Raw genomic sequence first — 16,219 nt, 5'->3', positions numbered from 1 at the left:
TTATGTGCTTTCTCATTTTATGCAGGACTTATTGAGTATTTTTACACTGGTATTAATGCTTTCATTTGTGACTACTTCTTCCACCACTCTGCAGCAAGACAAAGGTAAGTAAATCTGAAAATAATTTTGTTAATATGTGGTATGATGTTTTTTTTCTTTATCCATCAAGCTGTTGATAAAGACAGGAAGTCAAAAGTGCTTGAGAGGTTGTTGTTTTTAAACCCTGAAAGAGACTAAGGGTGACTGCCTCCACGGGGCTGATGTAAATTCAACGGTCTGTTGTTTTTGACAGTCGTTTATGCAGCAGCTTTGCTAAAGAAGAACAGTTTCTTATTTTTTTAAGGCACATTAGAAATGAGACAGAACAGAAAGTGTTCTCTGTTCTGTGGTTTTGTAAGTCCATGCGCACAGCGGTTTTTTTTTTCTTCAGCGCATTGTAAAACTAGCATTCAAGTCCCTTTGCAGTAACTCCCTACTTGGCAGTTGGTAAAAACTTTAGGGTATTTGTTGTGAATGAAGTAGCTAAGCAGGGAGGAATGTGAAGTTTAGAAATAATTAGTCTCAGACAACTTGAAAGAGCTTCTTGATCAGCCCTGTGATAGGTGAATAAACTCTGATTCTATTTGGTGTTGGGTGGTTGCTACCGTGTCAAATAGGAAGCCACTACCTGGTTGGGTTTCCTGTCAGTAAACAAATTCTTGTATAACAGATCAAACAATGTTTTACCCCAAATCCGCTCTTTATAGTGGAATAAAACCAAGCAAAGGTAAGATAACTTTATCTGCTTGTTATTGGTTGCAACAATATTTCCCTGACTCCAGTACTAGGAACATGACAATAATCTAAAGATGGTTCATTTTGACTGAGTTACCAACAATAGCTAAACAAATGAAGGGAAATCTTGCAGAGAATTTAAGCGACAGAGGGGGTTTTTATGGCCAGCGTGCCTCTCTTTGTCAGTCCACCGCAAAATAAACATCATCAAGGCTAAAGTGAAGTGTTCAAGAAAACAGAAAACACTGTACTATTGTCTTTAACTTGCAAAATAGTTCCATCCAGCACATAAAAACAAGCTCTTCACATGCAAGAATGTGGTCACTAAACAAAAACATGTGTCTGAAATCCCTAGACTGTTACATTTCTCACAATGTCAGGAAACTGTCTGGCACCCCCAAGGCCACAACTTGAAGGGTTTTAATAAATAAAAAAAAAGTTAAAAAAAAAAAAGCAGTGGTTAGTGACATAATGCTCTTGTTTAAAACATGTCAAATCCAATTCATAGTTGCAACATGAATTCATCTGAAATGCTGAAGGTTTGTGACTCAGCACAGACGTAAACTTACCTCATGTTACTTGTAATGTACTGTTAGCTTAAAGCTGCTGCTGTAGGCCATATTGTATGCAGACAGTGTTTATTCGGGAGCTTTGGAGGTGATGGCAGGTGGACTTTACTGCCTTTGTGCAGAGCTAGGCTAGATGCTAAGCTAAGCTAACTAGATGTATTTTCCAGTGTCAAATATCAATTGAAAGACACAATGCGGGACTTTTATAAATACAGCGCATGAATACATGTTACATTAAAGTCTTTGAACGAGTTCACACAAAGCTGATTAAACATATCACCGCCAGATAAATCTGTATTTCACAGTAGGCTGAGATTGTAAATATGGTGTCTGGTGAGACACCAGATGTTATTGGACCGAATTAATCTAATTTTGCAGGGGTTGTGATACCTTTCATTATATTTATCCCCCCCTTTGTCCACAGTTTTACAGCTGACACAATAGCAACAGAGTAGGCTACTGTGAAGCTTATGATATGCCTATGTTGCTGTGTCAATGGCGTTTTTGTAATTACTCTCAGTGGCCGAAGGGGCAGACAAAGGTTCTGCACCGCAGGTTTTAATAGAAAAAAAGTGTTTCACTATAATGGAGTTGGTGGAATTTTCTTATAAGCTCTGAAAACCTCTGTACGCAGTGTCAGCAACCTAACATACTGTATTCACATCATTCCTATTTGTTAAATAATGTTGAATAATGGGTAAATGAGTGTATCACATTTTAAAATGTCAACACCGCTTGAGGAAGTATCTGCAATAACACATTGCTTCAGCAACAAAACTGATTGTGTTTCATCATGGCAGGATGAAAAGTGCACAGCACAAATAAATGCTGCTGAACAAATGTCTAACTTGGCAAAAGGACATCTTGGACCATGGACAGTCCAACTGCAACTCAAAGGGCTCTCAGCTCATTCTCTCTTGATCACCTTGGAAACAGAGGCTGCACAAATGTTGTGTTGGCGTCCACAAACAAACAACAAGTGAAACCAGAACAGCCAGAACAGAACTGCAGTCCATACACAAACAACACACAAGGCCAAGGAGGCATACCAGAAGACTAGAGCACAATACCTGACACAAATCTATCACATCAGAATAAGAAAAAAAATGAAAATAGGGCATGTAATGTTTTAACAAAGGAACTGAAAGGGCTTCTGGAGAATTGAAACATGCCTTAGTTGAGCAGTTAGGAGTAATACAATTTTTTTTAATTTTTTTTTTTTTAAAGAAATGCGCATAGATGCACAAAAAGGAAGGACTGTACCTATCATCATCATCATTTCCCATGAAACCTCACATACCTGTAATGAGATATGAGAAATACAAAGATTAGTGAGAACCATAACTTTATTATCTGTATCTGCATCTTCTCTTAAAAGCTTATGTTTAAAATGTAACACTAAACGAAGTCTTGAGGTTTGGAAAAAATAAATAAATAAAGAGTCTGTTGTGGGGCAGCATGCTCCCCCACAATCCCTTATCAACTGAAGCGTTTGATGTCTTTTTAAAACAAATACTCCTCACCCTTCACCAGTTCACCCTCCCCACTGAAACCATGACTGCATGTACAGTATTTTAAAAGGCAGGTCCTACCAAATCTTACCAACTGTGGCAGTGTGCCTTTACACTTATTTTTTTGAACCTAACATTATCTATAGTGCTAAATTAACAATTTACAATATGTCAGGTTTGTGTGTATGCATGCAACTAATGCATGTCTGAATTGTAAACAACTCTGAACTATGAACTGGGATTAATTCTTTAGATCCAGTTCAGTTTATCGTAGCGTGTCTGCATTCAACATCCAGTGTTGCATGTAAGTAAATGTGTATGGACCTTAAACCAAAGATTCTTGAGTGAACACCATCATTAATAGGGTTGTCCAGTTTCCCGGCACCACCCGCACACAATGTTTCCAATTTAAAAACCTCAGCTGTTGTTCCCTTGTTTTTGGTACAGCTTTGGATATATGAATTGAGCAATACTCTCATTACTGACAAAAAACAGACATGCGGATAGTTTCTTGTTCACCATTTACATGTCTCGGCGCATAATGTCCCCCTGAGGGAGCCGACTGTTAAACCACAGATTTTTAACTTCGTCCCGAGGGTAAAACAGGCTGCACTGCATGCCTGAATAGCTATGAAGAGCGGTATTAAAAGGTATTTCCGAGAGAAAGAGCAGTTCGATGAAGATTTCAGATACTGCGGCACAAAACTCAAAAGAGTGAACTAACAAATTAATGCGGAAAGAAACTGGTGGAATAACAGGACATGGCGTGATCAAGCGACTCATTTGAAAGTAGAGAATAGAGGAACTAATGCCGTTAGATCCGCAATAGGCTATCAAGAAAAGAGTGACAGTGAACAGTAAACCAGACAGATGATGCCTCTCTACCATCAAGCCGACAACTCATGTTTAAACTGCAGAACTGAACCACAAATGAAACCACTGTGGGTTATTCTTGATTTTGAAGTCCAAAAAAAACAAGCGCTGCAAAATATCGCTGCCACATTTACCACTGGCTACAATTCTATGGTCCATCTACGATTATGATGCTTTATACCTCTAAAATACCGTCACATCTGTAAGGGAAATACTGGCCGTTTTTTCTCTAATCCACTCCACACTGTATTTATCTGATCGAAGTGCCTTATTAAGGCCAAATGTTCCATAAAGTCAATGTCATTTTGTCACAGTGCAGGAGAAGTAGGCAGAGTGCCAATTACTGTTAGCAGTTGCGTGCAGTTCCTCATTTACCATGTAAAATTGATTATGAGACATTTTGAGTGATAATGTACAAATGTGAAGTAATATTCTTATTTATATCGCAACACAAGAACTTGACTTGACAGTTAAATTCTGCTTACTACACTGTCTAAAGGCACCTTGCCCTGAAAGAAACCTAAAAAGGTGAAATGAAGTGAATGTGCTCTCCGAAAAATTGTAACGCAAAATGAACAGAAATAAAGCGATGATTACATGTTTTCACTTATTATTGAGATACTGCAGTTTCCCTAACTATATTCTTGTGTACTGTCTGTCACTGTGAAAATGTTCCTTGAAACCATGTAGATGTAAATGTACCTTCATTTGTTTCGGGAGTCGCCCTCATTTGGAATCAAGTAACTGAATTATCGTCTGAGGTGGTGATCTGGCTTTCATCACAGTCTGGCCAGATATGATGTCTGTTAGGGCTCAGCACACTGCGAAGCCTGAGACTCAAAGATAAAGTTGACAAATTATATAAAAGAGTCTCAGCAAACCTAATATTTCAACTTAATAGACAACAATCATACTGGATTACCTCACTGTAAATTTCCCCTGCATGTTATTCTGACCACATCCTGTAACTTCCTGGCAGGTATTGGAAATCTGTACAGAATCTGCGAGGATGATGTGACTCTAAAAGTGCACTCCCGGGAAACACAGGCATAGATGGGAAACAGAAGAAGCTTGCTCTCGCAAAACGTGAGACAGATCTCAAACACATCTTAAAATCATGACCACAACTTACTGCGTAAATGACATAACACTAGCAATACAATCAATATCTTTTAAATATGGAAATTTGCAAATTTCATTTGAATGAATTTCACCCACTTAGATAATAAGGAACATCAATTTCTATCAAATGTTTCTTGGGTTACATTTGAAAAAGAAATGTGTGCATAGGTGGAGAGCAGGTACCCACAAATCATATAAGGTTGATGGTTCAATCCTCGCCTGTACACATGTCCAGGTGTCCTTGGGACTGAACCCCAAGTAGCTCCTGATGGCAGATGAGCAGCTTTCATGGCAGCTCTGCTGTGTGTGTGTGTGTGTGTGTGTGTGTGTGTGTGTGTGTGTGTGTGTGTGTGTGTGTGTGTGTGTGTGTGTGTGTGTGTGTGTGAATGGGAAACAGTATAAAGCGCTTTGAGACCGCCAAGGTGATAGAAGCGTTTATCTGCAGCCAAGTGTTGACTCAAGTAAAATCAATCATAAAATGTGAAACAGGTGTGAGAAGCACAGCAGGCTTTCAGCACAAGTGTGAGAATGAGTGACGTGACATTGAAGTGAAACATTCTGCCCCCTGATGGCTGCTGTTGGGAAAACAAAGTTAACGGAGCGTGTTCAGCAATAACACATCCATCAAATGTTGGTAGTTATTCATTTTAATATATATAATACATTGTCAAATGTAACCATTGGTGCCACTGTCAGCAGCTCACAGCATTTTCTTACAAAATGAGAACAAACTGGCATTTTTTAGTAATTATCAAAATGTTCCAAAAAATATTCTAATTGGCTTGTAAGAGCATTTTGTTACATTTTGTTCAGACTCATTTAGGAATTTATAATGGAACTATCCGGTAACTACATTTAAAGACCTTGTAGTCTAACCCACTCAGTTGGCAATTACACTAGGCCAGCACTATTTTGTTACCACAAGGTGCTATCTGGGGAGACATATAAATAAACCCTTGTAAAAAGAATCGTAAGTTTGCTGCCAAAATTTTAGCAATAAAAAAAAAAGAAAAACAACAAACAACCAAACTTTTGTAAACATACCCAATTACAATGAAATACAGCTGTAAAAGCAGCTGCATCTACACTGTAATTTCACTGATTGAGGAAACACAGGAATCAGCATGTTTGTGGAAGTCACACATTGTTTCCAGCTGCACAACACGAGTACACATACAACAAACAAACGTTCTTATCGCTCATCAATATGTAACCGACTGCACCTCTTTCTATTAGTACAGCGGCAAAACCAACTGTCTGCTGCAAACCAGTGCAAATGTTAGTCGATACACATATCAAACAGTAACCACAAATTAGGATGGCATGTGAATAACTACAATATAAAACAAAGTGGCAAAACAATGACTTATGCAAGATAACGCACATCTTTGATCAGATACAAATTTATTGTTAAAAAAAAAACAGATGTCAAATAGAAGTTGCAGTTTTGTAAAAGAAGAGAACAGCTTGCATGTTTCTCCTCACTAAAAACGAGAACGTTTGCGAGTCAAGGCTTCAAAGAAAAGCAGCACAATGTGAAGAGCTGTTTCCTGGCTGACTTGTTTGTTGCTGATCAGACAAAATGTACTACAGAAAAATATACGCAGTGCTAAATCGGCTTACTATCTCATAAATGGCAATGTCATAAAAAAAAAAAGAAGAAATTCACAAATAGAGCTGCAATGATTTGTCAATTATTTGATTGACATTCATAATCGATTAATAGTGTTAAGTCTTTTTATTTTTTATTTAAAATGCTGCAGTTTTCTGATTTCAGGTTCATCAATGTGAATATTTCCTTTAGTCCTCCATGATAGCTGAATATCTTTTGGTTGTGGAGTGTTGGTCAGTGAATTTCAGGCTGCATGTTGGGCTTTAGGAAACACTGGTCAACATTTTGCACCATTTTCGGACATTTTAAAGACCAAACAGCTAATCGAGTAATTTAGAAAATAATAAACAGACAAATCCATGAGGAGAATAATCATCATATTGGACTAGAGTATACTTAACATACAGCATCTTCAGGCATGCTGTTGGAACTTGTTGCTGTGTGGAAAATTCCTGCACCCATGTGTATGCTGGTCGCCTTGATCAAACAAAATCAGACAAAGAATCAGACAAGTATATTGTCAGTAACACAAAACTGACAAGACAGAAGAGCGAACTAACAGATGTGGCACATCCTTTTTGTTTAGCCTCTGCTTGTGACTGCAACTGTGGCGTAGCCCAATACCTGCGCCTAAAGCAGCTTTTGTGTTTGGGCTAAGTTTTGAGCAACAACACAGAAGCATCGTTTAGCAGTTGAAACCTTAAACCACTTCCTGCATTTACACCCCCCGTGACGAGTCTTTGAAGCGCTCATCAGCCGGGTGCTTACTGTGGTCTAGGGTCAACTGTCCTCTGTGAGCCTGAACCTCATCGTGTTGGATCCATCACTACATGGGAAGTCTAGTCAGTTTTTGAAGGCCCCGTAGCGACTGGCTTTACTAATGAAGTTCTTGAGCAGGTCATGGTCCATGTCTGCAAAGGCCTGGGTCTGCGTGACAGCTGTTAGGTGGTTGACACAAAACTTGAAGCAGAAGTCCTCCAGGTCCTAAAAATGAAGAGGGCTATCTGGTCAGTTCTGAGGAGTATGACTGACAAGCTACTGTGTGGGTCCCCGCCACCATGATGTCTGACTGTGTGTCAGGGGCTAAGAGCTTACCCGCGCCTCATACTTGACAGCAGCAGAGAGTAGAGTCACGGCGTTCTCTTCAGAAATGCCCCTCTTGATCGTTTCCTGGCACAACCTCTTCAGCCTTGTCTCTCGGTAGTACGTAGCCAAGTCCAGCAAACCTGAACAACACAAGAATCACACGCAGCTGAGTATTCGTAGCACTTCTGCACTAACTTGTTTCAATGTTTTCTGATGCTCTCGGGGTGTAGAGAACTGTGGTCCGGCTCGAGGCTTACCAATAGCATCCTCTGGTGGCAGGTTAATAGTGTCTGTGTAGAGATACTCCAGGAACGCTCTGTACACCAGGTATGAGAACTGGTTAATTTCTATGGCATCCTCTTCTGTTTCGTTCAGCAATGCACGGAAATGCTCACATCTGGAAATACAAGAAAGGGAGCAAAATACTCATGTGACAAAGATATCATGTGTGATGTCATTTCAAAAATCCATTATTTAAAATTTTAAATAGCGGTTTACTTGCAGCCTTGACATCCAAACAGAAGATAGTTTGGCGGTTTAAGGACCAAAAAACATTTCAATATAGTTTCCATCTCCTCTCTTAAGCTTCCCTTCGGAGCTCTTTACCAAGAACAGCTGTGTGTCTGTGCTTTTAAGGCAGATTGTTATCAGTGACCTTCTCTTCTGATTGCCTGACTCCTTTCTGACTGACGTACACTCCACGCGGTTTCCTTGTTCTTGGAGCTCATTCGCTCCAGGACCTCTCAGTGTTTTCTTCTACATGAAAGGACAGTGAACCATGCTGAGGGCAGATATAGGACATGGACGTTGTCCAAACCCTGACTGTGGACTGAGCATTTGGACTCTTTCATTGTATATATGTTGTTCCTTTAACTCGTGCTTCCCTATTTGTTACAAATCAAAGTGTCAATTGTGATGTTGTCATTCAAAAACAATATCTACAACTAAAACTAAGGTTTGCATGAATTTGTAGTCATATATAATTATTATAACATTTCAAAGTAACTAAAAGCTAAATCTTGCAAAAAGAACTGCTTCAGACTGAGGAATATTTCCTAATTCCTATTTATGTGTTATATTCAGTATGTTGTAACTTACTGTATTAGTTATGATTAGTGTTCATTTTTCGTCCAATTTTTTGTCCAATTTTGTATCTAAATCCCCAACAGCTAATAACAATGATGAACACAAACAACAGTTAATAACCCTGGACACATTAACAGAAATAGATGTGGGTCATTTTATGAGATACTGTAATTGTTACAGTATAACTGTAAAACCCCATTTATTCCACTAATCTAACTCAAGATTCACTTTTTAAGCAGTACTACACTCTCTGAGGTAAAATAGAGGCTCTCTTATTTTTCCATAATTGTTTCTTATGGGCCTCTGCATTAAAATCACTGATTACTATTTTTCTTTGTTTCTTCAAATTTCCCTCACAGCAGACCTTTGCTGGCTCACAACACCGCCTCAATGGTTTCTTCTGGGGACATGGTTGAACAAACGACTGAATCTTCATTCTCGAATGCAATCTTAAACGTATCATTTGCATGTGAGCTTGCCAGCGCAGTTTTGCACTGTTGCGTATTCGTGCGAGCATGTGCACTGAGGTTGACATTGCAGACAGTCTGGCTCCTTCCTACTGACAGTGCACAAGAGCAAAGGACTGGAATGCAGATACTTTGTGCTCAAGTGTGGTTATAAAAAGAAACACGGAAAACAATAGGTTCGTCTTTGCTCCCCCACAGCTTTAACAGGAAAGAAGAGGAAACGCTGCCGAACATGAAGTTTGAATATAGAAAAAAAAAACTGCATGCAGTAAGAACAGGTTCTATTTATTATTTCAGAAAGAGGGCTCAGTGTAATTGCTGTCATAATGACAACACAATTAATAAACTGAGTTGTTTTGATTTTATGTTTCCATCATAAGCAAACACACAAATACAAGTGTATTTCTCTTCCTCTGAGAATCCCAGTGTTCACACATTACACATGATCAAGCACAACATTTAAACATGGAGAATACACCCATGTGACCAAAATGAAAGCCAGGATAGAGAAGCAGGCTGCTTTTGTAAGGAACAAAGGAATATTGCCTCTGAAAAACAGAGTGCAAAATATGCAGTGGCCCAACATTAGAGAGAAAAACCTGTAGACACTGTTTCAGCTCCACGGAGATCATTATGTGCAACCAAAACTAATTCTTAATTGTGTTTTATTAAATAAGGTCCTTATTTAATTGTGGTCCACAATAGGCCAAAAAAGTGTCTCCTAAAAAATGAAATATTGTATAAATATTGCAATGAGAAATATTTCAAGAAGCAAAAAGTAACTGAAGGCAAGAATATAATCAGCTCATTATTTAAAGATTTTGCTTATTTACAAATAATAACCATACTGACCAAGTGGCACTAGTTCACATTTTCATTTAGGATTTTGAGGGTCATTGTGTTCTGTACCTGATCTTCAGCAGGGCTTTGTGAACATGGATGCACTTCCCATCAACCAGAAACTTCAGATCTGAAATCTCTGGACTGTCAAACTCCTTTTTCAAAGACTGGGCGACTGTCAGGTAGTCATCACCGTCTGGCAAAACCAAAGAAAAACAGGGGTTTTTTTTCTATTTCCTAAAAAGGTACTAAAAAAAAAGTGTTTTCTGTTAAATCCAGCCTTTGAAACTGGATCAGTGCAACATGATGTGTTATGTCTAGTTTAAATTCCTGTTACGACTGCTGTATTTCACTTTAACGATGCAGCACACAGAAATTCACAGAAAATACACTTAAATTTAATGTAAAGATGATGCTTTTCAGAACCTTCAGAAGACAAAATAAAATTCTAAGAGAAATACTACATTTATTTTGTATTTCTATTTGTTTCACAGAGAAAAAGACTGCACTCAGGAGAGTACTGGTTATTTTGGTCGTTTGCTTAACTGATTTTTATGAGGGATGTCATTAGCTTCACAAAATGGAGTGTAAATATTATTATTATTATTATATATATATATATATATATATTTTTTTTAAATGAAGCTCTCAAAATGACATGTTAATGATCCTCAGTTTGAGCGGAGTTCATATAAACCTTTGTTTGATGTTGGAGAGGAAACAGGAGTTTCCTGTTTATTTCTTCGACTACTTACAGGAATTTGTACCCATGACCCACAGATAGGTGCCCACCGCATAATTATCTCCAAACACTCACCGGGTAAACACGACAGTGTCAAAAAATGTAAAATACTTCTCAAGACAATCCCTAACTATTGGAGATGGTTGAGTTCTGGGACCCTCCATCGAACACTCTTACCTACAGAGAGCAGGTGCCACGTGACTGCTGGTGTGGCGAAGCAGGCAAACACGTCGTCTGTGCTGCTGAAATGGGTGAGGTGGGGACTGGCCACAGCCTGACCTCGACACTGACCCCACATCAGAACCTGCCCGCTCTGCGTCTTGGCAGCTGATGTGTGGCTGGTGTGACATGCAGCAACCTCCACCATCCTACAGAGAAAAAAAATCAATCCCACTAAAATATAGCTCTTTAATGAGGACTGTGAGTTGAAAAAAGAAAAGAAAAAGGAACTCTATACCAGACAAATAGAAGCATATCCCCACCGTGAACACTGAATTATACTTCTTTAAGAGTCAACAATCAATGTCTAATGACTGAGAGGGTGTAAAAACGAAGTATTCACCTCTCCTTGTCTGTGTTTATTTGGGTGGGGAGAGCTTGGTTGCTCTTATTGCCCGTTCCCAACTGTCCATACGAGTTGGCTCCCCAAGCGTAAACGAAGCCTTCATCCGTAAGGGCCAATGTATGTGCATATCCACAAGCAACCTGTATTTGAGAGAAACCGTGTGTTTAAGGAGATTGTTAACAGAAGTAAATAAGAGTTATACGATATGAATCGCCCCTCAGGCTCTTACCTGCACGACATTGACTCCTTGGAGGGCAGCGATCCGGCATGGCGTCTGCTGATTTCCATTGTTGCCTAAACCGAGCTGCCCATTGCAGTTGTAGCCCCAACCGTAGATCTACAAGCAAAGGACAAACTCACACGCTCTATTATCAGGAAACTGGTGGGGCTTTTGGTATTTTTTTGCTGATGTTTTGCTGATGTTTTACTCTTTTTAGCTTTTAATATCGGTAATATTAACATTATATTGTATTTCAATTTGGGAACATATTTCTTCTAAGTGTTTTTTTTTTAATGAATATACTCATATTCTGAGATGTCCATATTGTAAGAAACTGTTAAGTGCAATGAATAGTGTCTTCTTGGATGCATGGGGAAATGAAATCAGAAAACTAGTATAAACTAATCTGAATATTGGTTGAAACTAAAATCAATGGGCAACAGTTTCTATGTAATTTGCTAAATTCACATTTGTGCACGTGTGTGATTGACAGTTGCATTGAGGAGCCCGAATAAACTGCTTATCGTATAACTTCAGAACCCCCCCCCTTTTCTAACATCTGAATAGAGCCGGCTGCAACCAACAATTTTTGTGACTTTCTGAAACTATTTACACCACTTTGAGCTATTATTGGCGAGCTGTGTGAAGGTGTGGCTTTATTTGTTTGTGACGACTATTTTCGTCACTTTCATGTGTAAAACCAAATGCAACACCCATAAGAGACTGAAAATGTCTGTCGTATTATCTCCTCTCTCTATGACAACCCGCTTTTCAACACGACAAGTTTTTTATGTTCGGATCAGTTATAAACAAAAATGTACAAACCATTTCTTTTTTTTTCTTTTTTTTTAGTAAAAGTCCACTTTTAGCCGCCTCATGATATATATCTGCAAGCTGATGTGACCCATTACCTCGCCGTTGTCCAGTACAGCCATAGAGCAGAGCTGACCGCAGGCTATGTTAACCACCACTTTGTTCTGCAGGCAGCTGCTGACCCGCCGTGGGGTCGGCTGGTTGGCAGTGGAGCCTGATCCTACTTGGCCAGAGTTGTTGTAACCCCACGCGTAAACCTAAGCACAGAGATGAATGTTCACAGTCCACAGAAAAACACAGATTAGGCAGAAACAAACAAAAAGGAGGACACAAGAGAGGATAAATTACCTCTCCATCAGTTGTGAGGGCGATAGTGTGGTGAGAGCCACAGGCCACTTCAGTCACTCTCTTGCTGAGGAGGTTGGTGGACACCAGGGCAGGGATCAGTCCATGGTTGGTGGTCCCATTCCCCAGCTGGCTGTAGCCATTGTGGCCCCAAGCAAACACCTCTCCATCTACACAGCAGCAGGTACACTTTAATTCATGACGTCCTAGTGGTTAATATCTTTTAAAAAGAATAAAAATCAGTCAACTTCACAGCCCTGCTCTTATTAGATGTCACAGATATTGATTAAATGGCATCTATGGAAATTCAAATAAAGTCAAATAACAAGTGGGAAGCAGAGTTTAAGAAAGATTAAAATGAAATTGAACTGCATGTGGAACTAATAATTAATTATGGTTATGTACAAAAACAGAGAAAGCGACATACATTTACGTACACGGAAACAAACTGAGTAGACAAAGAGTAACCATGGTAACACAGATCACAGCAGTACAGCAGCAACAATAATCGTTTGTATTTTCAGTAATTTGAAAACAAATTCCTCCACATTTAAAGGAAGAAGGAATGACTGGTCATCATCAGATATGATGAGGAGTCATACAAATCACCAAAACACTGATTAAAGCAGTGTAAAGTCATTTGGATTGAAGGCCTACAAAATAAAAGCAAATCAACTCAGATTTTTACACTAATGATTACCATTAATAAGTAAAGGTTAAATACTGTGTGTCAGTGATCACAGTAAAAAAAAAAAAAAGAGAATATTTAAAATCTGATGATTGGAAACAAAGATTTGTTTTTTTAAAATCCATATTGGAGTTATGGTGTAAATGTGAATACACCTCTAACCTTTGAAGCACATTACACTTCACTCTAATAGGTGGATAAAAGCCTCACAACAGCCTTTCAATGGCAGAATTTAATTCACAGAACATTTCATGTTTGAACAAAACTAGGTGAGTGGATTTTTTTTTTTAACACAATATTTGGGCCGCAATGACAAAACATCATCATAAAGCCAGATTTCCCACATGATCTTATTTGCATGATATCCCATTCCTCTGCCTCCTTTGGCAATTTCCCCGTGGGGACCACAATAACGTTTTCCAAACTAAAATACCTGTAGTGGCGATAACCACATGCGGTCCTGTTCCATAGCTCAGGGACACAATCTTCTTCCCACACAAGACATCAATCCTGCGTGGCTCAATGGTGCTTTGAAGGTCTCCGAGCCCTAAACAGCCGCTGCAGTTGGTGCCTAAAGCGAAGACCTGCGGAGACCAAACATCACAGCTGAAGCATTCCTGATGCTAATAAGCGATACCTGAGTGCTGCGCTCCAGTGTTCGCTGACTTAAACTGATACCCCCGTAAATATGCGCCAAGATATATGGCAAGATGACGTACAGGGACGTGATAAACATTCATCAGAAGGATTTCTCTTAAGGTTTAAAATAATGGAAATGTGAAAAGACATTTTGCCGTCTGTGAAATTTCATTCGTTTTACAATCGACAGGGAATTTACACCATTTGCTTAGAATTAATAATAATAATAATAATAATCATCTATGTTTTTAAATGTTTTTTTTTAGCAGGGGTCTCTGAAATGTAAGAAAAATTAAAATGTTCAATCACAAATCGTGAACGCCCGCAAGATTTTTTACAATTTATTTCACGTCATGCGACTGATTAATTCATAGATTAGTTGTTTTAACACCAGCTAAAGTAAACACGTGCAAACAAGCTGAAATTATTTGTAAGACTATTTTTTTTTATAGAAATAAAATCAATTAAAGTAATAGATGTGCACACAGGCCAGGCCAAATGTAACCAACTCCCATTATTTTAAGTGATTTTTGCTCCAAAACATCAACTGTTTGGGCCACAGGTGGGGGGGGGGCAAACAAATCACAGGTGGGGGGGGCAAACAAATGACCTGGGAAGGAGGGGAAGGGGAGGAGGGAGACAGAGCATGCACTGCACCTTTCAGCAGGATAAAAAAAACAAAAAAAACCCGGAGCTTGCTCAGGTATTAGGCCTGTATGGCTAAAGATAGCCTCATTCTATCTGCTTATCCCAGAGCTTTGAACTGGACCTCGTATCAACCGGAGTGACAGGCCAAAACCACTTCTAAACAACAACAACAACAACAACAAAAACAACAACAAAAATCAAAGGAGATTAGGGCCATCGAGTCTTGAAACACACCTGAATATAAACAAGAGTATTAACACACTTTTTTTTTTTTTTCTTAGAGCTCAAATTACCTCATCATTAACTGTGACATAAAAGGCTTCGTTTGCAGCGCTGCCGAAGACACAAGCCTGCCGGATGAGCCGCAGTTCCTCCGGAGGAAGGAGCGCAAACACCGGCCACTTCCCCACGTCCAGCATACTACACGGCTGGGATAATAAGAGCAGGTGGAGGAGAGGGAGGGGGTAAAAAAAAAAAAAAAAACACGAGAAGGTTATGTCAGTCCCACGTGTTTTTATTTTTATTTTATTGTTTAATAATATCGAGGTCAAACGCAATATATTGATATAACCCGGAGCACGTCAATAGATTGTACATGTGCATCTGCACTTATTATCAAGAGGTCAATAATCAACTTTATCAAGCTCGCTGAAGTATATTCATTTACCACGCACGGAAACTGGAAGAGTTATACAACAACTATTAAGGTGATTATGGGATGTCGCTGCTGGTTCCCAACTGTTGACGTTACCTTTGTTGTTCTAGCTAGCGTTTCCTCCACGGCGTCCGTTGTTTTTTTCTCTTTCTAATCAACAGTGACACCGAGAAACCGACAACCAACATGTCTGGCGAATAATCATGCTGATGAAATCATTCCCGGCAGCCTGGTAGAGGGTGTAAAAAAAACAAAACTTCACACATCAGCTGCTGTGGTGTTACCTTTGTTGTGGCTAGCTTAGATCGCTACAACAACCGCCTGAGGAAAAAAACAAAAAAAACACACTTCCGGCAATCCGATGGTGCGTTTACGGGAAGTCGGAGCTCGGAGTGTCCGACTTTTACACTGAATGAGGCTGATTGCCTTTATATTATTGTCATGGGCTGTGTTACATTTAAATCGTGTATCTTGAAGCAGATCACGGCATGGAAGGTTCTACACTAATTTAAGATATTATTTTCGTTTTATTTATTAAAACAACTCCCCTTAGACTTTATCAAACAATCCCCCCTTTTTATAATTATTTTATTTTTTATTTTTTTATATAAAAATGGATGAAAAGGGGTTAATACAATACACAATACAAAAATGAATCCAGTGATTGTGATAAACATTTCTAATATAAGTCACATTTCATTAACGGACAGACTGTATTGGAGCAACCACAAATTTGAAGTATTTTTGAGATATAAATATGCTTCAATTTAATATGCTTTAATCTAATGTTTGGTTTGTCTTTTCTTGGATGCATAAGGCACATGTAGAGACAGACATCTGTCTCAAAGAGACATCTGGAAATGCAGCTTTGCTCACTTTTTTTTCCCAAAGGGAACTCCTTTCAGTATAGTCTCCTTTATAAAGTCCAGCAGGTGGAGCCATGGATAATATAGTTTAGTGCATG

The 16,219-nt window shown here is 39.0% G+C and overlaps 2 protein-coding genes across 2 annotated transcripts in view; one reads left to right on the top strand and one right to left on the bottom strand.

Moving 5' to 3' along the window:
* The window catches only part of mtus2b (microtubule associated tumor suppressor candidate 2b), a 195,850-nt gene extending 179,631 nt beyond the window's left edge, over window positions 1–16,219 (top strand). Inside the window, exon 9 of the transcript XR_011311264.1 lies at window positions 16,209–16,219. The gene's annotated coding sequence lies outside the window, so the exon portion shown is untranslated. The remainder of the gene's footprint in view (window positions 1–16,208) is intronic.
* On the bottom strand, window positions 5,481–15,588 carry rcbtb2 (regulator of chromosome condensation (RCC1) and BTB (POZ) domain containing protein 2). Its single transcript, XM_069707358.1, has 12 exons — window positions 15,352–15,588; window positions 14,894–15,028; window positions 13,747–13,897; window positions 12,629–12,795; window positions 12,379–12,537; window positions 11,477–11,584; window positions 11,245–11,387; window positions 10,860–11,050; window positions 10,010–10,136; window positions 7,805–7,944; window positions 7,557–7,687; window positions 5,481–7,445 (listed from the first exon to the last, which is right to left on the bottom strand). The coding sequence occupies exons 2-12, from the start codon at window positions 15,017–15,019 to the stop codon at window positions 7,305–7,307; spliced, it is 1,584 nt and encodes a 527-aa protein (XP_069563459.1). The 5' UTR covers window positions 15,020–15,028; window positions 15,352–15,588; the 3' UTR covers window positions 5,481–7,304.

Source organism: Brachyistius frenatus, unplaced genomic scaffold (genome assembly GCF_029030835.1).
Source record: "Brachyistius frenatus isolate BFR_SWC_R1_liver_20210118 unplaced genomic scaffold, ASM2903083v1 Contig_68, whole genome shotgun sequence".
Lineage (NCBI taxonomy): Eukaryota > Metazoa > Chordata > Actinopteri > Embiotocidae > Brachyistius > Brachyistius frenatus.
This window is presented reverse-complemented; position numbering and strand designations above follow the sequence as displayed.

Coding starts and splice junctions, on each gene's coding strand:
- rcbtb2 (XM_069707358.1), bottom strand. CDS start 15,019: ATGCTGGACGTGGGGAAGTGGCCGGTGTTTGCGCTCCTTCCTCCGGAG. Junction 12,796..13,746: donor TGTGGTTATCGCCACTACAG/GTATTTTAGTTT, acceptor GCTGCTGTGTAG/ATGGAGAGGTGTTTGCTTGG. Junction 12,538..12,628: donor CCCTCACAACTGATGGAGAG/GTAATTTATCCT, acceptor CTCTGTGCTTAG/GTTTACGCGTGGGGTTACAA.